This window comes from Pipistrellus kuhlii, unplaced genomic scaffold, assembly GCF_014108245.1.
Source record: "Pipistrellus kuhlii isolate mPipKuh1 unplaced genomic scaffold, mPipKuh1.p scaffold_m20_p_25, whole genome shotgun sequence".
Lineage (NCBI taxonomy): Eukaryota > Metazoa > Chordata > Mammalia > Chiroptera > Vespertilionidae > Pipistrellus > Pipistrellus kuhlii.
The window spans coordinates 903,483-925,269 of NW_023425524.1; the positions used below are offsets into that span (position 1 = coordinate 903,483).

Here is a 21,787-nt window from a genome sequence, read left to right on the forward strand (position 1 = left end):
TTTCTCCAATCGTACAAAAGTTGACGACCTTTTTTTTATTACCTCCCGTTTGCTGCCATAGATCATGGAACTGACCACGTTCCTCATGTTTTATGTGATTATCATACCTCTCTCATGTTAATTTTATTTGGCATTCGACCGAGATTGATGTAGTCCAGATCTCTGGAGAAAGTGCACAAATAATACAAAAACAAAAACAGTGAAGACGATGTGAATGCTCTGCTTTGCCTCACGAATTCACGGATGAATCTGATAAGGTTAATACATAAACAAGGGGTCACTGTGAGAGCAGGTGCCATCTGGATGATTTCTTACATGTTTTTAGTTTAGAAAGGTCATTTCTTATAATAACATACACAGTTAGTAAGGTGACCAGACGTCCCGCTTTTGGCGGGACAGTCCCGATTTTTAACGATTTGTGCCGCATCCCGCGGTGTTTTAAAACAGTCCCGATTTTTGGTAATATTTATACTTTTCTATTATAATTTTTCAAATTGTTATACTAAAATATTAGAATGTGTTATACTAAAATATTAGAATGTGTTATACTAAAATATTAGAATGTGCTTAAGTATCTAGAATAAACTTGAAAACTCCAAATATGAATGTGTTTAATAATATATTAAACTACACCTAAAGTTATAGCTGAGTACTTTTAAGGACGTGAGTTAAATGAGTAAGGTGAGTATATACACAGGGGGAGATGGTGGAGGGGGAGTTGGAGAGGGAATGAAATGGGATTAGAGGAGAGTATGATCAGGGATGTGTTTGCATCGAGTGTTTATTGAGGGCAGACTTATGTGGATCACTGTTACTGTCTTCGGTTATTTTTATTTCCGGCTCTATTGTCTTCTCCAAAAAGTATGGCTTTTGCTGTTTATGCAAAGGTTTCCATTTGCTTTCCTCTTTGAATTAGCTTGAAAAATTGAGTCCAAGAATGACACACGTTAAAATTGGGCTTCTCTCTTTTTGAAAACAGGACTGTACATTATGAAGGTGGGGCCGTGTCTGTCCACGCCCGCTCCCTGTGGAGACTGGAGACGCTGAGAGTTGCGTGAGTAGCGCTCTGAATGTAGCCCACGTGCCATTCGGTTCTCTTCCCCTTCCCCTTCCTGCCGCTATTGATCCTTTACGAGCCCCAGTTCCCGGGCGGTAGGTCAGCTGCTTTCGTCTTCAGCCTCATTGGGTTTTGTAGCGTCTCATCTGGTCAGTGCAGAATGCTGCTGGGCCAGCGAGGTAGCTTTGGAGACAAGCCTGTCGCTCACTTCAGTTCTGGCAAGCTCTGGACTGAGCCTTCTGGGGGCACCTGGGCGACGGAGGAGGCCTGAACGCGAACCAGGGCACTAGACCATTCCTGCCAGTCTCTGTGTTTACTCACAAATAACAGCCGAGTCAGCAAAGAGGCTGGAATAACGAAGCCGCTGTGCATTTATTAGAGAAATGAGTTATTTCTTATTTGTGTCATATTGAGAGTCAGAAGACCTAGAGTTAAATTTCACTTCCGCTTGCTAGTGGCTGTCATGTCATGTAACGTTGAATGTCATGTAATCATCTGAATTACTGTTTTGTTACGTGTGAACCGACGTGAATACCACCAGCCACAGCGGTTCTGCGACCATTCAGTAAGACGGTACATGCAGGACACTTTCCATCGTGGCTGACACACATTACTTGCTGTTTGCCTGTGGCTGTGGCTGCTGATGGATGGAGTCTGCCCTGTGTCTGCAGGTGGAGCGGGAGCCACATACGGTGGGGCCAGCCTTTCCGACTGCGGCACGTCACCACGGGCAAGTACCTGAGTCTCCTGGAAGACAAGAACCTTCTGCTCATGGACAAAGAGAAGGCCGACGTGAAGTCCACGGCCTTCACCTTCCGCTCTTCCAAGGTGAGCCGCACATGCAGTGCTATAAGTAGACCCCCCACGCTTCCTTCGGATGCTGGTGAGCAAAAAAAAAAAATGCAAGCTGTAATCACAAAATTTTACTGTTTTAATTTATTTTTTAAAAAAAATATATTTTATTGATTTTTTACAGAGAAGCAGAGAGAGGGATAGAGAGTTAGAAACATCGATGAGAGAATCATCGACTAGCTGCCTCCTGCACACCCCCTACTGGGGATGTGCCTGCAACCAAGGTACATGCCCTTGACTGGAATCGAACCTGGGACCTTTCAGTCTGCAGACCCAACGCTCTAGCCACTGAGCCACACCGGTTTCAGCTACTGTTTTAATTTAAATAAGTCTCTGAGTTTGCACGTTTCTATGTGCTTGATATGGAAGGGCTACCTTTGAATACTTAAGAAAGATCAAAATAGAAGGTGTGTGGGAACACGAGTGCAGGAAAAGTTTTGTTTGACTTCAGACAAGTCCATCTCCGGATTATTCTGCCTGTGTCAATAGCCACATTTCTTTGTGACAAAAAAATCAGTTAAGGAAAACATAACCACCATTCTTGGACATGTTCTGTGCACATTTTTGACTTGTTTCTCTGATAGATCCTGGAACTGGACATACTGGCTCAAACGCTGTGAATATTTTCAAACATTCTGAATTAAAGTTCTTGCCCAAACAATAGCCTTTGAAACATTTTTTCCTCCAAATCTCTCTCCTAATATGCACTTAGAGAATGGCGGCTATTTCTGGATGGGGCCATTTTGCAAAGTCGTAGCTTACACAGGAAGTACAGAGACCAGGGATCTCAGCACCACTTTTTCCTTTTAAATGCTCACCAGAGGAATGAAGATATTTTTTTCCATTATTATTTAAAAAAATTTTTTTTAGTTACAGTGGAAGAGAGGGAGGGGTAGAGAGAGAGAGAGAAACATTGATGTGACAGAGCTACAATAGGTTGCCTCTCACATGTGGGCGGAGATCGGACCTGTAATCCACATATGTGCCTGTAGCTGGGAATCGAACCTGTGACTCTCTGGTGCACGGGCCAACACTCTGAGAAACCTTGGCTAGGGCCCAGCATCACTTTTTAATGAAGTCTTCAGTTTCTCTGAGTCTGGCCTCCTGCCTGGCACTCATGTTTGGAGAGCTGCTGTCCTAAGCAGGTTGTTACTGACTTGCTGCCAAACACACTCCACTCGTTTAACTCAATGATAACTGCACGTGGTAACGTGGTTGAGAGAAGAGAAGGTGAAACTGAAGGCCAAGAAGACATTTTAATTTTAAAATCACAGTAGAATTCTGATTGTAAAATAATGGCCAATTTGGTAATGATAATTTTCACCCCCCAGGAGATAGAGTAAATCTTTTTATTGCTTTCTAAAATTACTTGTTTATGATAAAGGTAGATCTTGCCAATCACATATGTATTATATTCCCCCAAGATGTAATTTTTTAGCCTAAAATGCCTCTAAAATATGCTTCTTTGGGGATTTCCTCCAGTTTTCCTTCTCCCATGCACCACAAATAGAAACATGCTGCTGTCGAAGTGATGAAATAAGACTCAAATCAGACTGCCAATGAGATCACAAGGATTATGGAACAAATAAAAAAATAGAACAAAATCATTTTTAGGACATAGTTTTTAGGATGCTATTTTTGTTTGGGATTTTTATTCTTGGTTCAAAACATATTTTAGATGCTTTGAAAAACACACAGTGAAAATAAGAGTAATGGTTAATTTATGGGCCAAATAATGTGCTAAATATCTTATATGTATTATCTCATTTAATTGTAGTTCAAACGTATGAAGCTTAGATACTATTTTTTAAAATTTATTTTTATTTTTTTAATCCTCACCTGAGGGTATTTTCCCATTGATTTTTAGAGCGAGTGAAGAGAGAGAGTGGGAGAGAGAGAAACACATAGATTGGTTGCCTCCCACATTCGCCCTGACCAAGGCTGGGGATCCAGCCTGCATTCCAGGTACGTGCCCTTGACTGGAATCGAAACCAGAACACTTCAGTCTTCGGGCTGATGCTCTATCCACTGAGCCAACCAGCTGGGACAAAGTGTGGGTTTCTATGCTATAAGATTTGTATATTGCACCATGTGCCCACACCCAAAGTCAATCTCCTGTCACCATATTTTATGTCCCATTCATCACCCATCCCCTTCCCTCTGGCATCCACCACAATGCTGTTTGTGTCCATGAGAAGGGAGCGTGTTGAAGGAGGCAGCATTAAAATGTAGAGATTTGAAGGAAACAGCTGGTATCAGAGCATCAGCTGCTGCTTCAGAACAGAAGGAGGTAGCCTAGTGGCTCTTTAGGAGCCAGTAACTCCGTTGTTCAAGTTGGGAATTGCATTATAGGAAACTGAGTTACAGTAGTTTTGAATATGTAGTTCTAAAGAAAGCATTAACATCCTTGTTATCGTTTTCATAGTCAAAATAGTAAAAATGTAAGTTTATTTTATCCAAGATACTGCTGAAATATTTACATGCATTATCATGTTTTCTAATATGTTTGTTAGCTTTATTTATAGCCGAGAAAACTGAGGCTTAAAAAGCTTTGTTTAACTTTTCTAAGGTCACAGAGGTAGTAAGTGGCAGAGACTGGACTCAAAACCAGATTTCCTGTCCCACGTACCTATGCTAATAGGTACAAATAAAGAAAAAAATAATTAGGAAACAATATGAAGCCTGAACTAATTTTAAGATATCTAGTTTGGAGTTTGTCATTGGGCAATATAAAATTTTGTTATGGCTAAAATAATTTCCTATCAGTGTGAGTTATTCATGAATACATTAATTTTTATAATTTTCTACTCAAATATTTAGTAGAGGTTGAACTGCTAGAATAAAATATTTGACCGTTATTATTTCAGGGGACTTCAGAGGGCTGAATTTTTCAAGGAACATATTTACAAAAGGCAAAGTTCTTTTAAGAAAAAGTCGTATTTTAGAAACTTGCTAAATCTTTTTCCTCTATCTTAGGAAAAATTGGATGCAGGGGTGAGAAAAGAAGTTGATGGCATGGGAACCTCTGAGATCAAGTACGGAGACTCGGTCTGCTACATACAACATGTGAGCACAGGCCTGTGGCTGACGTACCAGGCTGTGGACGTGAAGTCTGTGAGGATGGGAGCCATACAACGCAAGGTGAGATGCGAGAGAACCCCCATCTCTTATGGCTAAAATACACAAACTCAAGGCAGAAAGAGGTAGCTAACACTCCCAGCCACCTGCTGACGCTCATTCCCAACATGCGTGTTCCATTTTGCATTGCTTTCTAGACAGTTTTATAGTTTTAGTTCTCCTTACTAATCTTAACTCAGTACACCTGGTTAGATGACAGCTATCTTGCTGAAAGTGTTGAATGAAGGAAGCTGGGCACCTGTGGCTGCCCACTTCGTGGTTCCATTTATATAAAGAACCCAAGTGACCTTTGCTGTGAGAAGTGAGAAGGTGGGGACCGTGGTGGGGGCAGGGCAGGAAGGGAGCCCTGGGCGGATGTGGAGGTGCCATGGCCTTCTCTTCCTGCTCTGGGTGTTTCCACTGCTCACTTTGGGAGAACCATTCAACTGTTCTTGTAAGGCAGTGGTTGTCAAACCGCCGCTCTCGAGCCTCATTCGGCTATTTGGCCCCTTAAGTGTGGCTCTTCCACAAAATATCACGGCCTGCGCGAGTCTATGTTGAAGAAGTGGCATTAGAAGAAGTTTAAGTTTAAAAAGTCTGGCTCTCCGAAGAAATTTCAATCGTGTACTGTTGACATTTGGCTCTGTTGACTAATGAGTTTGCTGACCACTGACTTAAGGTTTCTGCGCTTGTCTCTTCACACGTGGTCCTCTCACAGTAAGTTTAAACGCCTAGCAAGACTAACAACATGAAAGCGTGGTTTTACAGAACCTACATGCCTCAGGAACTTGGCTGAGCACTCCTCATTACCCGTCTGCTCAGCTCACGGCCTGCTGAAGCCTGATGGCTTCCTTTGCTGCTTCCCTCGGAGGGTTAGACTCGGAGCAGTCACTGAACACGAGTGTGAAGACACTCTGGTGTTTGTTCTGCTCACCTCAGTCCGATAACGGGTTAATTCTTTAAAACAAGAACTAAATGCCTGGGTGGTCCAGGGGCCTCTGCATATAATTTTACATCAAACACAACAGTTGATAGTCTTGGTTCTGTGTATTGTTATGCCTCTCTGAGTGTGCATGCACCTTCTTAGCCCCATTGGGAAGGGAGGTGTTGGGGTGATGGCGGTCCATGTGCTTCCTCGCAGGCCATCATGCATCACGAAGGCCACATGGACGACGGCATCAACTTGTCCAGGTCGCAGCATGAGGAGTCCCGGACCGCACGGGTCATCCGGAGCACTGTCTTCCTTTTCAACAGGTTTATAAGGTACATGGCACGTCCTTCGTTGGGGTGGCTATTTGACACTTGACCTCAATTTCCTGACTGAATCTACAAATACTTAATCCTAAAGTATGCTATGGTGGATAGATCTCAAAGCTTTAAAACTCAGAATCTCAGAAAGCTCAACCAATCCACACACATCCATGCCAATAATACATTTTCCTTCAAAGGCTAGAAAAATGCAACATGATGCCATCTTTAAATTCAATTTTAAATACATTTCTTTCAGGTAATAATAGGAAAGCATTTAACATATTGTTTCCTGGTTACTAAGTGAATTGTAGGAGTGAATATCATTAGAATATCTTTTTAAACAGAGTGGCAGTGAGTGTCAGCAGCTAACAGCTCCTTCTCCCCAAACCAAACACAATGGAATAAGAAAATGTCAAAATTATCAGTCCCTGGCGCTGCTGCATCCTTAAACTTGAGCATCTATTGATAGATAATGAAATTCGGCTGGTTTCTAAATATTGGTCCTCAAGGCCCTTCTGGGTTCTCTCTAGATAAATTTCTCCCAGTACTGGTGTTTTTTAATATAATATTATGTATACATGAAGGAATATACAGTTTTTCATTTGAATATATTAATTACTGCTCGAGTTTCTCCTGGGAAGTAATTGAATGGTTCTATTTTTAATGGCAGGTATGTTCCACTAGGTAAATTAAAAAAATACCAGGCATTTACTATTGCTTCCCCTTAGTTTTCAAATATAGATACTGTATTTGAGTCATCTGTGAGTTTATTTGGTTCAGTATGATGAGAGATGAGTTTGACTATGTTATAAATAAATATATTTGTGAATCAAACACCACTTTTGGCGGCAGAACTTTTGTGAAATAAAACCATATTTACAGTGGTATTGGGAGAGAGGGTAAAGCTTTAAAATCTAGGAACTAAAGTCCTACATAAAACTGTGAGTCACCGATGAGAGTAATGGTGCATTCCTTTAGGGGCCTGGATGCTCTGGGCAGGAAGGCGAAGGCGCCCCCCGTGGACTTGCCCATCGAGTCGGTCAGCCTGAGCCTGCGGGACCTCATCAGCTACCTGCACCCGCCGGCTGAGCACCTGGAGCACGAGGACAGGCAGAACCGGCTGCGGGCCCTGAAGAACCGGCAGAACCTCTTCCAGGAGGAGGTGAGCTGCTCCCCCGCACATCCTCTCCGCTCTCCTCCTGGGAAACCGGTCCTCAGTGGGGACTCTGCCTGACACCTCGCCCTTAGCCATCAGAGCAGCAGGCGCACTGTACTGGCTGCAGGAACCAGGCCTTGGAGGTGGCGATGGTTGTCATTTCTGTCCGTGTCCAGGGAACTCCTCTCCTCACGCCCCTGGCAAAGGACCGTGTGTTACTGTCTCCTCGGCCTTCGCTTCACATTGGCCACTCGCTGCCCTGTTCTTGCTTCGTGTTACTCATGTAAAAACAGGCTCTCTGGTGTCTGAGTGACTGCAGCTTCTCCCTGCTCCCGGGGCTGCCCCAGGGGGACGGGATGGAGGCTGCCCAGGAGAGGGCCGCTCGGCAGAGCGCCAGGCCCCTGCCTGGACACACCGACCCCACTGCTTCCTTTTGCTCATAGTGAGTTTCCACGTATGGTTGTATTTCATGAAAGTTATGCCAAAAGAGTGGAAGTGCTGTAATTTACAGACAGAACAGTAGCAGGACCACCTGGGAGGGTCCAAAGGCCAGGACGGCTGTCCTAGATTCTCAGCGAGGCCGTCGATCTCAAAGCTTTAAAACTCAGAATCTCAGAAAGCTGAGCTGTCGATCCGGCTACCAGGCAAGCGGCCCCATCCCACATTGTTACGCAGGTGTTGTTGCTGTTGGTCCCCCAAATAAGTGACCTCAGTTTTCTTAGTGACGGATGGGCTCACCACCACGTTGCATTTCGTGTGTGAGCAGACCCGGTGTTTCTGACGTGGTTTGTCTGCCCTCGCAGGGGATGATCAGCCTCGTGCTCCAGTGCGTGGACCGGCTGCACGTCTACAGCAGCGCCGCCCACTTTGCCGAGGTCGCTGGCCGAGAGGCGGGGGAGTCCTGGAAGTCCATTCTGAATTCCCTGTATGAGTTACTAGGTAAGGAGGATGCCTGGGTTTTCAAGGCAGCTGCCGTGTCTATTGAAAAGGATCACGGGGCGCTCCCAGCCCTTTTAGTTCTTGCTTCCTGTGAGCCTCTAAATGGGAAGACAAGAGACAGGGAACAGGTTTGCGGAGTGATTTCCCATAGGCCTCCTTCCTCTGATACCATTTCACTCATCCTGCCACTGCCTGTTTCAGTTCCTAGTTGTCTCCTGTACTCGGTGCTGCATTTATTTGGAGGAAAACTGATGTGCTCTTAACTTCTTCATTATGTGGGTGAGAAAACTGAGCTCCAGAGAAATTCAATGATTTTGCCTCCAGGCTAATTAAAAGCAATGAGTATTGGATTCCAAGTGAGGGAACTCCCAGGACACCGACTTCTTCATTCCCCTTCATTACCAGCTCCCACCGTGAACGGTTACCTGCTCAGAGGAATCCCTTCTGATGGGCGCGGGTGGCTCTCTCTTACCATCTCCATGGTGTGCGTGTACTTGTGTTGCTTTTGATACAAAGAAGAGGGATTTTGTTCTTGACCCAACATTTTCGAGCCACTATTACTTGTGCGATTGGAACTCGAAAATCACACAAGTGAGAAATCCTTCTTTTTTTCCAGCGGCTCTCATTAGAGGAAATCGGAAAAACTGCGCCCAGTTTTCTGGCTCCCTCGACTGGCTGGTCAGCCGACTGGAAAGACTGGAAGCTTCTTCTGGTACGCGTCCCCGTGTCTCCTCGGAGGTGGTGCCATTCTCCCGGTTTACGTCCTTTAAGAAACTGAAACACACTCAGAGGTTCAGCGCACTAGAAATGGTTTCCTTTTGGTAGGCTACCTGTTTACTGGCTGGTAACAGTGTCAGTGTTGTTTTGGTTATTTCTGAAGAGCAATCTGGCCTCACCTTGTTCATTTGCGTTTATGAAGAGTGAGCATGAATGCGCCACGGAGCTAGATCCCGCCCTTCCCCGCTCGAGAACTCCTCACTTACGGACAAGCGAAGACGTTGCTCATCGTAGACAAGTTACTCTTACATTTTATTCTTTTCTATCTTAGGTATTCTTGAAGTTTTGCACTGTGTGCTAGTAGAAAGTCCAGAAGCGCTAAATATTATCAAAGAAGGGCATATTAAATCCATCATTTCACTTTTAGACAAACATGGAAGAAATCACAAGGTAAGGGAGCCCTGCTATTGCCATAAATGAATTCGGGAATCGTTTTAAATATGTTTTTAAAATGATATGACTTTAAAAAGGTATTACATAGTCAAGTAATATCGTTCCATGTTTATTCTTGGCCTCAATGGGAGAAGAGCGTTCTCGGTTTGTGTATGGAGGACGATGGTTAGGTGATTGGCTACAGCGCGGTCCTGTTGACGTGGCTGGAGGAAATGTGTTCCCGTCTGTGCCATGTGCTGCTGACACTTGGTCTGGAAGGGACTGGAGTCAGCTGACAGTGATTTCTCTGCTCAGGTTCTGGACGTCCTGTGCTCTCTCTGTGTTTGCCACGGGGTGGCAGTCCGCTCCAATCAGCATCTCATCTGTGACAATCTCCTGCCTGGAAGGGACCTGTTACTGCAGACACGCCTCGTGAACCACGTCAGCAGGTCCGTGCAGGTCGACAGTGTCACCAGACTAGTGGCCTACCCAAGGAATCCACATGCTAGCTCTGTGGCTGAGACATCTGGTGGCCTCTTCATGCTATTTGGTTTTAACAATCAATTTCCTTAATAGCAGTATAGGAATGTTTTCTACCCATCAGATGGTATAATAAGCAAAGATGATCTGAGAGAAATAGGCATTTATTCCAGGCCAATGTTGTGTCGCTGAGTTACCACTGCCTCTTGGGAGCAGGCTAACAGCCACAGAGGAAATAGCTGGACAGAATTCTACTTCATGTCTGAACATACAGCTCAAAGCACTGCCCTTCAATACCAACTTTGAAGTGTTCAGTATTAGATATAATCAAAATACTGAATTAGAATGTTCAAAATGTATTAAGTTCCACAAATAACCAATAAAACTGCATTTGTAGGTAGATTACCTTCCAAGGTATCAAGCATTGAGTGCTGGGTGCCGGCCGCTGTGCTGAGAGCTCCCCATGCCCTCTGCCTGTCTGTGTGTGTTCGTGTGCTGGCTTCCACAGTTTGTAGACGAATGAAATGCGGGAGCTGGACAGGAACTAAGATTTCACTCCAGAGACGGAGCTGGTCCTTATACAAAATAGTCACAGTGATAATAATAAAAGTACAGCTTATGGTTACATATCACCTGTGATACAGTCACACTGTGATGCTCTGAATCTAGCCACTCCAGGGAACACTACTTCACTGTTTTACACAAAAATGGGGGGATTTGGTGTTTGACTTGATACTGTGTTTTTAAAACAGGATTGACTTAAGACGTCCTTCATGGTTCTCTGAAGAATAGGTCTACTGTGAATGAGGGTGCCTCCTGAGACCTTCTCTGACCCCTGGTGTTAAAACAAAAGCACAAAACCCCTCATGAAATGCAGTTAAATACAGCTAGCTAGCGATCCCTCGGTTCCCAGGGAGCCACAGAGAACAGCAAAGCTGGTTAGTCACCTGTTCCTTTGTGAACAAGCAGCGTGGCCTGCCTCAGCCTCATACTGCGGCCAACACAGAGCTTAGGAGTAATAGAGCTTTGGGGTAATAGAGCTCAGCTCGTTCTGAAGGCCGGCTGCACAGCACAGCTCATCCTAAACGTGGTTAATGAAATAAAACATGCTGGAGAGCAATTGAGAACTAATATTAGCCCCTGAGGGACGTTGCCAGGGAACTTGGAAGCAACCTGAGCGTTAGCTGGGCGGCGGGCGCCTGTCCCAGCGACGCTGCAGCAGCTACGGAAATGCGTATTTAATATCTTTGAAGAGCAGGATGAATGCTCAGAACAGTGAGATGGCAGATCAGACAGTGGGAAGTTTGCTCAGATTTTCTCACGTGTGTGCTCTCCCTTACAGCATGAGACCCAACATTTTTCTGGGCGTCAGCGAAGGCTCTGCTCAGTATAAGAAGTGGTACTATGAGCTGATGGTGGACCACACCCAGCCCTTCGTGACCGCCGAGGCCACCCACTTGCGTGTGGGCTGGGCGTCCACGGAAGGGCACTCTCCGTACCCCGGCGGCGGTGAGGAGTGGGGCGGGAACGGCGTCGGGGACGACCTCTTTTCCTACGGATTCGACGGCCTGCACCTGTGGGCAGGTGAGTGCGGGCCGTTCGCTTTCACGGCGCTTTGAAGGAAACCTCTGCCCTTGCTGCCCATTTCTGAAAGCTACTGGTGCTGCTTCCATTGGCTACATTTATTCCTCAGAACTTCAACACCGAAATGATGAATGAGAGTGTTAAGTAAAAGCAGAACGCCACTAGGGGGAAAAGAAAATGTAGAATTACAGTACGTTTTCGAAGGACGATGTTGCTTATGAAAATGCACAGTCATCCCCTTATCCACTGGGGATGTGTTCATGTCTCCCAGTGGATGCCTGAAACCGGGGATAGCTCTGAACCCCTAAAAAAACTGTATTTTTCCTATACAAACAACCTTTTCACTTAAAGGAAGCACTTTATGGCTTCCCTTTGGCAGATCCAAATTGCCAGCCTCATACGCTTGCGCGTTGGGGCCCTGGTCAAGTCAATAAGGGTGACTTGGACACAAGTGCTGCCATCCAGCACAGTTGTCAAGGAGACGGCTAGGTGACCAATGGCATATAGCAGAGACGCTGGACACAGGGATGGTTTTGTCCTGGTTGGAAAGCATGGATGGCTTGGGATTTCATCACGGTGCGCAGCATTGTTTAAAACTTACGGTTGTTTTTTTCTGGAATTTTCCTTTCATTATTTTCATTATTTACCCTTTTTAACTGAAACTGTGGAAAGTGAGATTTAAGACAAAGGAAGACTTCCGTATTTAAAAAGTAGCATTTTGATTCTTGAATAAATGTAAAAAGCTTATTTGTTTTCTGCTTATTCTAATTGGGATGTGGAAGCTTTCGCTTCCCGTATAAAAAGGACCAAACACAATCTCTGGAAAATGGGTGGAAAAATAAATTATGTTCACTTTTTCGTAGATAATTCAACCTCAGGGATCGGTGATTTATAATCTGTATTGTGAGGAATTAGTTTGTGACATGGCACTTTGTTTCAGGAATGTAGAGCTGTTTACAAATAAGTATATAGTTCATTTCACTAGCTACCAACTCTCAGCTTTGCTGGTTGAGCATATATATTAACAATGATTATATCTATATCTATCTATCTCTAATAGTCTTTTCTCTAATTTATGAAAAGGATGTGTTTTGGTTGGCATAACTTAAAAGTTTATCTCTTGATTATATAGAAGCTCCATTTCATAACATGGTATAGCTTCTGGAAAAAAAAAAAAAGCAACAATTTTTTGACAAAGGATTTAAGGTACAATAGTATATGTGTCCCAGCTTCTATTCTCGAGTTGTGCACTGATATGTCACTGCCGCTCAGACCTCTGCCTTCGGCTCCGAAGGTGATTCTCTGAGATGAACACACGTTCCCTTCCTTCGTGTCCCCACAGGCTGTATCGCCAGCACCGTGAGCTCGCCAAACCAGCACCTGCTGAGGACCGATGACGTCATCAGCTGCTGCTTAGATCTCAGTGCCCCGAGCATCTCATTCCGAATCAATGGGCAGCCCGTCCAGGGAATGTTTGAGAATTTCAACATCGATGGCCTCTTCTTCCCCGTTGTCAGTTTCTCTGCAGGAATCAAGTTAGTATGTCTGTGTCTGTGCTGTTTCCCTCCGGCTCACACTTCCACAGGACACCGCACTGCTGCCACCTGCTCCCCTGGCCTCTGTCACTCAGGCCGTCCCTCCGGCGGCACCTGCCTGTTCTTACAGGAAAGGACACCAGTCACCCCAGAGGGGACCAGGGAGGCTGGAGCTTTGTCCCCATAGCCATCACGCACTAACTCCCCCAAACCAGCGTCCTGAAATCCTTCAAGTCCATTTCTTATTTCGTAAGGGGAAATGGACAACATTGGATAAAAAATAACATTTATTTCCTCCTATTTAGTTTCATTAGTTTTCTTTATCTTTTCATCATATCTCTACACCCACCCCAAAGCCCGTCGTTTCTACAGAAACTGTGTTATTATTTACCTCCTCCTGTTACGCCTGTGAGCTACCTGCCTGTGGTCAGCTGACTCAGTGACACTCAAAATGACACTTGTTTCCAGTTCTGTAAAGAGAATTTCAGAACAGTGGTCTGTTGTGACGAGGGGACCCTCAGTCATCTCTTCTACAACCTGTTTCTACTACCGAGAGGGGACACTTACTGCACTGACCACCCACTTAGTCCGGTTATTCTTTTTGTTGTAACTACTCAGAGGACTGGTTCCTAAGTTACAGAGGCACCATAGGGACGGGATGGAGCGGTCGTGAAATATTACCTATCCCTGCGCCAACACCCTCTTCTCGTGTGTTTATTCAAATTATGTCTCTTGCTATTCACTTCTGGAACGTTTTGAAGTTTTTGCCTTTCCTCACTTTTTGTTTTATATTTTATTTATCTTATTTTTTGGCTGGAGCTGAAACACACATTAGAAAAAGAATTACAAAATAGAGGAAAATGCGAATTTAGTTTGGTAAGCCTGGGAAATCGGTAGCATTTAGCTGCATTTCAAAAAGGGTTGACATATAAAAGACTTGAGTAGGTTTTTGTTTGGTTTTGACTGAGGATAAGAAATAAGGATACATTTTTTTCTTTAGCGAGTGGAAATAGCACGTGAGTCCTTTTAAATTTCACTCGGAAATTGGGCACTGGGGGGGCTGCCCCGCCCTGTGCTGTGAAGGTGGATTCTTGGGTCATATCCGCTCGCTCTCTGTTGATTATTTGTAAGTCACCTGGGGACATTAAGTGACCAGCTCCCGTGGATGTGTCCCTTCACCTGGGAATCCCATGCCTCTGCTCGTTATGTCTCCGCTTACCTTGCGTGACTGCAGGCTCATAAACTATAAGGGGTCAGCATTCTGATGGTGCTTAGAAAGAAACGTGGCTTGTAATAAAATTAATTTGCAGCAATAATGTATTCCTTGTGTTTTGTTGATCAGGAATCCTCTGTGTACCCCCAGAGGCGTCACTGACCCTGACATATGTCCTTTTCAGGGTCCGCTTTCTGCTCGGAGGGAGACACGGAGAATTTAAATTCCTTCCCCCTCCGGGCTATGCTCCTTGCTATGAAGCGGTGCTGCCAAAAGAAAAGCTGAAGGTGGAACACAGCCGGGAGTACAAGCAGGAGAGAACGTACACCCGGGACCTGCTGGGCCCCACAGTTGCCCTGACCCAAGCCGCCTTCACGCCGGTCCCCGTGGACACCAGCCAGGTACCCGCCCGCTGCTGGCCCCGTCAGCGCTACGCTCGCTCTGATGTGCAGGCTCAGCTCCTGCCCACACCCCTCAGGAATTTGGCATGTTTTCAGAAATACGATTTATATGTGCGATGGAAACAAGTTTCATAAAATAATGCTCAACTTTACCAGGTAGACTTACCTGTTTTCTCTTTTAATCAGTTTTATTTTTATGGGTGGTCCTAGGCCATTACATTGCTATTGTAACACAGCCTTAGGCAGCCCATACTAACTTTAGAGGGTACTCCCTACGTAGGGTAGACGTAGAGTTTTTGCTTCTTTTCCCATCAAGATACACTTACTATTGTGAAATGACTTAACTGGCATCTATTTTGGATAGAGATTGAGGTCATACGGTCTAGAGTCGAAATTCCTGGGATGCGATGCTCCTCTGGGACCTTGAAGATGTGGGTAACCTCCACGGCTCTGGGGAGAGGAGGCGTGAGAGCTGCTCCCTGCAGACCCTGCCTCGTCTGGGCAGGACCAGGCGCTGCTTGACTTGTTGAGGGACTAGTTGTCAGTGACACAACAGCTCACCTTGAAAATCACTTCATATTTTTTTTATAGAAAAATTATTAATCTTACTCTTTATAAAGATCCTATTTGGAAATCAGACAATACAGAGGTAAGAGGAAATAGATCACTGCAGTCAGATACTTAACGGCTCACGGAGCCAGGGTACCATCTGGGCAGAGTGGCCTTCACCCAGCCTGTGAATGAGGCCACAGTGGGGTAAGGAGTTGTGTGATTCTCTTAATGCAGGCTCTACTGGGCAGCCCACATCTACCCAGCAAGGCGTCTTTCTCTGTGGCAGTGTCCCTACCAAACTCTCTTCTGTCTTCCTAACTTCGGCTCATAAATTGGAAACTCCAGTTGCCACTCTCCCCAAAAAGGTCCCAAAATTTCCCTAAAGAGTGTTTAGATAACGAGTTATATTTTTATAGTTAGCTTATAATAGATGGCTTAGAACCCAGTTATATTTTAATGGATACGAGGCAGTTCTATTTAGTCCGATTGCAGGGAGAACCATTAGCGCTGTTGTATTTTTTCTAATGTGTGCTTTCTTTTCTTTCCTTTTCCCCTCCAATTTTAGATTGTGTTGCCCCCCCACCTGGAGAGGATAAGAGAAAAGCTGGCAGAGAACATCCATGAGCTCTGGGTTATGAATAAAATTGAACTTGGCTGGCAGTATGGCCCGGTACGGAGTTTTACATTTATCTAGATTCCATTAATGCATCTTTCTGAATATATCTTTTTTTTTCCTCACTCATCTTGCTGTGTGATGATGCGAATGAATGGGCTGATTTTTTCCCTACACATCAGTTTGGGGCAGTTTTCTGTATGGGAGGGAGCGCCGTGAGGGGCGGGCTGACGGAAGCATGGCTCCATTGCCTTAACCATTGAAAAGTTACCATCTGGAAGCTGCAGGCTACATTTTCATCAAGGTTAACACAGGCAGACAGCAGGCGCTGCTTTCAAAGGTTCTTAGAGAGAACCCAGTGTGGTTGGAAGTGCTTTCGTGTGGCATCTGTAGAGCCCAGATGTTTCCATGGAACAGTCTGTCCCCTGACAGCACACGCCCATCATCCAGGCCCCCACAGGAGCAAAGGCCTGTGTAGCACAGGTCCCCAAGAAGACTAATATTTATCACCAGTGCAGTGATCCAGACCAGCCTTCTCATTAAAAAAAAATATATATTTTATTGATTTTGTACAGAGAGGAAGAGATAGAGAGTTAGAAACATTGATGAGAGAGAGTCATTGATCAGCTGCCTCTTGCACACCCCCTACTGGGGATATGCCCGAAACCAAGGTACATGCCCTTGACCGGAATCGAACCCGGGACCCTTCAGTACCCAGGCCGACACTCTATCCACTGAGCCAAACCGGTCCCGGCCAGCCTTCTCATTGATCCTTCCCTAAAGTCTTTGATCTAGTGTAGTCTGATTTCTAACATACATGGTCAAGGTTTAAGGTATAAAAAACCCTGTATCATGCCAATAGATCTTGCTGAGGTGGTGGGATGACACGTGACAGTGGGGAAGAGTGTGTGGGGGTGAGCTGAGGGGCTGGGACCTCCGGCAGAGTGTATGGCAGACAGCCGGGTTCATAGGTCTCTGACAGTTTGGCTCTACACACTGAAAAATGGTTCCCCATTAAAGCGAAGTCTCCGCTACACTCAGTAAGGATGTGGGCCACCCGTCTGCTTCCCCCTCACTCCCCACTGCTGATTGGAGGGCCGCTGCTGGTGTCTGCCCGGGGGACTGACCCGTGGCACCCTCCTGTCCCGGTTCAGGTCAGAGACGACAACAAGAGGCAGCACCCCTGCCTGGTGGAGTTCTCCAAGCTGCCGGAGCAGGAGCGCAACTACAACCTGCAGATGTCGCTGGAGACCCTGAAGTGAGTCCTTAGCGTCCCCTCCCCCTCAGCCTCCCCCAAAGGGTTAAGTGTCAAGTCCTTGAATTCCGGCTGGAACTAAACCTATTGATCGACAAAGGTCAAGCAGGTTGATAACTTTGGGGGGAAAGGCAGAGCTGGTGGGAATGGAAAACGTCACCATTTCTGTAGACATTGCCCACCTGGTTAAACCTGAAAGTGTCTGTGCCCTGGGATCCAGGAACTCCGCATCAAGGGGTTGATCTCACAGATGAAGGACACAGTGCATGTGCTGCATGCGTGAGGCTGTGCCTGGCAGCACGGTTTGTAATAACCCCAGGGCAGAGCATGGGGTCAAACCATCGTGACACGTCCCGCTGATGGAACCTGTCAGAGCTGTTGAAAAATAAACCAGCTTTAAAGAAAGGACAGGATTTCAAAGTGAAATTGTAAAGTCAAGGTAGCAGATTGCAGAGAACTGTCTGCTGTGTATACAGCGTGCACACACATGCACACGCACACACACAAACACACACACGTGTGTTTCCCTTAGCGCAGCACACGCTCTAGCAGGACAGAAGAATTGGGAGCCGTTGGTGCTTTTAGTGGGGAAAGGGCTAGAGGAAGGGACTTAGAGGGAGTGATCGGTATCTGCTTTCGATGCCATTTCAATTTCCACTCTCTTATTACTCAAAAGTCCCTTATTAATTAATTAATTAATTCTTTAAAAACACATGTGCTCTGCTTTAGGCAGGACTGTTACCCCTCATATCCATCTGCGGGTGAGCTGAGCCCTCGGGCTGAGGGAAGGATCGTGCTGAGCTCTGGTTTTGTTTTCCAGGACCTTGTTGGCATTAGGATGCCATGTGGGCATATCAGATGAACACGCTGAGGAAAAGGTGAAAAAGATGAAGCTACCCAAGAAGTAAGTGGAACGTAACAATACTCAGTAGTCCTTTGTGTTATGCAAACATCGATTCATCCAACATACTTTTACTGAAGCCTGCCGGCATGAGGCATCAGTCTAGGTCTGGGCAGCCAGACTCCTGCTGTCAGGATCTTACCTGGCACTGATGCCACCCAGAGCCCAGAGCAGTTAGGAGAGGTGACTTCCAGTTTTATTTAAAGAGCATTTTCTCAAGTTCTGATCACTATGCTTTTACCTTAGCATAATTATCTGGTGAATTTTCTTTTCTGCAAAAGGATAATCTTTGAGATGAACAGATGTTTATGTTTATCTGAACTTAGCAAATAAAGTTAATTCTTTCAAAAACTGTGGCTTCAAAGGCACAGGGACATGCGTGTGGTTGAGAGTGAGAGGAGTAGCTATGAGTGCTGGGTACCAGCCTCGGCGGTTAGACAGGGAGACAGTTGTGTGTCTGTGTGGAGCGGGCAGTACCAGCGCCCACATATTATGTGTTGAAAATTTTACATTTTCAATTTTATATTTCTTCCAAGAGATGAAAACTTATTTAGTAACTTTTCTCTCCAGCTCAGAGTGCAGAAATAGTCTCTGGTAAGAGTCCTGAAGGACCAGGCCTTCAGGTTTGGATGGCTGTGTGTTTCCTAGTCTCTCTCTTAACTAGGGCTTCCTAAATTACATCTGTAAGAATAATCTGTAGATGCATAAGAATTTTCCTAGTATCTATAAGGATACATACACAGCTTCATTAAGTAAAAATGACATTAATAAAACATTTACAAGTTGAAAATGAGAACTTTGATTGAGAAATCCATTGAATGTTCTCACTGGTAACCAGTACTTAGATTGGCATTAAGCCTGGACTCTTAGAAACACAATGATAACTTGTTCTCCATTTTGAGAGATAAGTGAGTTGTTGAATTTGGTTTATTGGTGAAAAACAAAACCATAAGCGTCACGTGACCCTTCCTCCTGATGAGTTATGGGCTTGAGTGGAGGGATCCGGCTTGCTGGAGCTGTGTCACCAGTGGTCACCACTGTGCTGACGGAACCTTTATAAGTAGGTGGAGCCACGCAAAGACTCTTACAGGGATGTTTCAACCTTGACCTTGTGGGAAGGCCCATTATACATGTGTTTTGCTTTGCTCTGTAGTTACCAGCTGACAAGTGGCTACAAGCCGGCACCGATGGACCTGAGCTTTATCAAACTCACCCCGTCTCAGGAAGCAATGGTGGACAAACTGGCAGAAAATGCTCACAACGTGTGGGCCCGGGACCGGATCCGGCAGGGCTGGACCTACGGCATCCAGCAGGTACCTGTGGCCTCACGTGGTCTCTTGACTCAGAATCCCTGTCCTGCTAATGTGGCTCTTCTCAACACCAAGGTGTGTCAGCCAACTGTGCAGGGAAGTGGCATGTTCTCTATGTTAGCCCATTGCTTGTGACTGTGGCAGAAGGTAGCCGCTGAAAGAGGTCCTTCGGTGGCTTTTGTTATTGCTGTGGTGATTTTTACTTTTTCTTCTCCTGGAGAAGTCTGGCTTTATATGGATGCAGACCTTCATTTGGTTAACTCCTTTGTATTGGCCCTGTTCCGGTAACTTCTGGAGCCCTAGGAGACCAAGGGGATGAGAGGGGCAGCCTTGATCTTCAGGGCCTTGGTGTTGTGTCCTCTTTCAATGTTGTGTTTGCTGTCTCACTTCCTCAGGTTGTTGGCATGACTCTGTTGACCGCACCTTTTTCTTCCTGCAGGACGTCAAGAACAGGAGAAACCCGCGCCTGGTGCCCTACACCCTTCTGGATGACAGGACCAAGAAGTCCAACAAGGACAGCCTCCGGGAGGCGGTGCGCACGCTGCTGGGGTACGGCTACAGCCTGGAGGCGCCCGACCAGGACCACGGTACTGCCGGCTCCCGCTGCTCCCTCCGCTTGCAACGTCACGGGCAGGGTTTACAGCCAAATAAGTGAAGAAAGGGAGCACAGACAGAGTCCTCTAGTGTGTAATCCCGTACGCAGTGTGTAGTCCAGAGCAGCAGTCGCTAGCCTTTTGGACCTCATGGGCCACCAGTGGTCTGCTGGTTTAGAGCACCTTTTTCTGAAGGAGGAGACGGTGTCTTAGGAGCGTGGCCCAGACCACAGCGGTTTACTTCCTGAGGAGGCTAACGGGTCTACCTGGTTCAGACATTGCCCCCATCCCCCCCACCAGCGGTCCTTCGAAGAGCTGGGTTTAGTTGTTTATGGGAATAAATTGTAGTGGGATCTAGTGTTTTGGTTTTGTGCTTCTTTTGTTCTATATTTTTTTTACAGAGAGGAAGGGAGAAGGATAGAGAGTTAGAAACATGGATGAGAGAGAAACACCGATCAGCTGCCTCCTGCACACCTCCTACTGGGGATGTGCCCACAACCAAGGTACATGCCCTTGACTGGAATCGAACCTGGGACCTTTCAGTCCACAGACCGACACTCTATCCTCTGAGCCAAACTGGGTAGGGCTCTAGTGTTTTCTAAGCCTTCATTATTTATAGTCATTCATGTAGGCAATATCAATTAGTGCAATATTTTGCTGTAAGGAAAACACAGTTGAATAGGCAATCAATAAATATGTGTTAAGAATATGGACTTTTTCTTTTAATCCTCAACCTTTTGGTATACTTTCTCATGGTCACCTGGCTTCCGGTTCCATGGCTGACATTTCTCACTCATGGCTCTCTCAATCCATGTGTGTCCACTCTTAAGTCACATGCACACTCTCAGCCCATATGTGCCCAGTCAGTCCACATGTATGGACTCTCAGTCCACGTGCACCTACTGTCAGTCCACGTGCACCTATTGTCAGTCCACCTGTGTCCTCTCTCAGTCCACATGCATCCACTCTATCTACTGTATCCTCTCAATGCACATGTGTTCCCTTGCCTACAGATGTTTTTCCCTTTTCCCACTGATTCTGATGTCAGACTTGACCCTTTCACTTTCTTAAACACCGTGTGTGTGCAGCACATGATGGTGACGATGTGTGGGAGGGAGAGTTCTGCCCTCACTCATGCTTCCTGGGGGGGTGGGGATGGTGACCCTCTCTGCTTCTAGCTTTCTGTCTCCCCCTCGTTGCCTGGTTGCTTCTTCCCTCTCCTCTCTCACCCACCGATGTCCACTCATTTCTCATGGGCAGTGGTTTCAATCTCTTGTGCTATTTCTATCTCTCCGTGCCTCACGTTTATCTCATCTTCCGCTACCAAACCACCAACCGTTGGAGGTCTTTGCACAGAAAGAACTCTCCTGCACAGGCAGGGCCCTGCCTTCACGTGTCACCAGCTCGCCACGGCCTCATGCGGAAGGCGTTGCTCCCTGCGCCTCGCTGGCTTGTGGGCTGCCCGTCCTGATGTATACACACGTAGTACACGTGCACCCGATGGGAGGAGAGTGTCACTCGCACATCCCTGCGGGGGTAGTTATAAAGTCATGTGGCATCTGCCCTTCTTTCCTTGTCCCCGGTGATCACAGACTCTCCTTCCCTTCCCAGCTGCCCGAGCCGAAGTGTGCAGCAGCCCCGGGGAGCGGTTCCGGATCTTCCGGGCTGAGAAAACCTACGCCGTGAAGGCGGGAAGGTGGTACTTTGAGTTCGAGACTGTCACCGCTGGGGACATGCGCGTTGGCTGGAGCAGGCCGGGCTGCCAGCCTGATCAGGAGCTGGGCTGCGACGAACACGCCTTCGCCTTTGACGGCTTCAAGGTGAGCGGG

General features: G+C 46.2%; 1 protein-coding gene across 4 annotated transcripts in view; it reads left to right on the top strand.

Annotated features, from left to right (window-relative positions):
- RYR2 (ryanodine receptor 2) overlaps positions 1-21,787 on the top strand; it is a 167,748-nt gene that overhangs the window by 44,147 nt on the left and 101,814 nt on the right. For all 4 annotated transcript variants that reach the window (XM_036453405.2, XM_045587067.1, XM_036453406.2 and 1 more), the window contains exons 10-27: positions 980-1,054; positions 1,729-1,885; positions 4,886-5,050; positions 6,168-6,289; positions 7,256-7,439; positions 8,237-8,372; positions 8,989-9,084; positions 9,421-9,539; positions 9,837-9,970; positions 11,344-11,585; positions 12,928-13,120; positions 14,518-14,734; positions 15,852-15,956; positions 17,054-17,157; positions 17,975-18,058; positions 19,209-19,368; positions 19,805-19,952; positions 21,570-21,778. In XM_036453405.2, the coding sequence (XP_036309298.1) occupies positions 980-1,054; positions 1,729-1,885; positions 4,886-5,050; positions 6,168-6,289; positions 7,256-7,439; positions 8,237-8,372; positions 8,989-9,084; positions 9,421-9,539; positions 9,837-9,970; positions 11,344-11,585; positions 12,928-13,120; positions 14,518-14,734; positions 15,852-15,956; positions 17,054-17,157; positions 17,975-18,058; positions 19,209-19,368; positions 19,805-19,952; positions 21,570-21,778 (2,650 nt within the window). The remainder of the gene's footprint in view (positions 1-979; positions 1,055-1,728; positions 1,886-4,885; positions 5,051-6,167; positions 6,290-7,255; positions 7,440-8,236; positions 8,373-8,988; positions 9,085-9,420; positions 9,540-9,836; positions 9,971-11,343; positions 11,586-12,927; positions 13,121-14,517; positions 14,735-15,851; positions 15,957-17,053; positions 17,158-17,974; positions 18,059-19,208; positions 19,369-19,804; positions 19,953-21,569; positions 21,779-21,787) is intronic.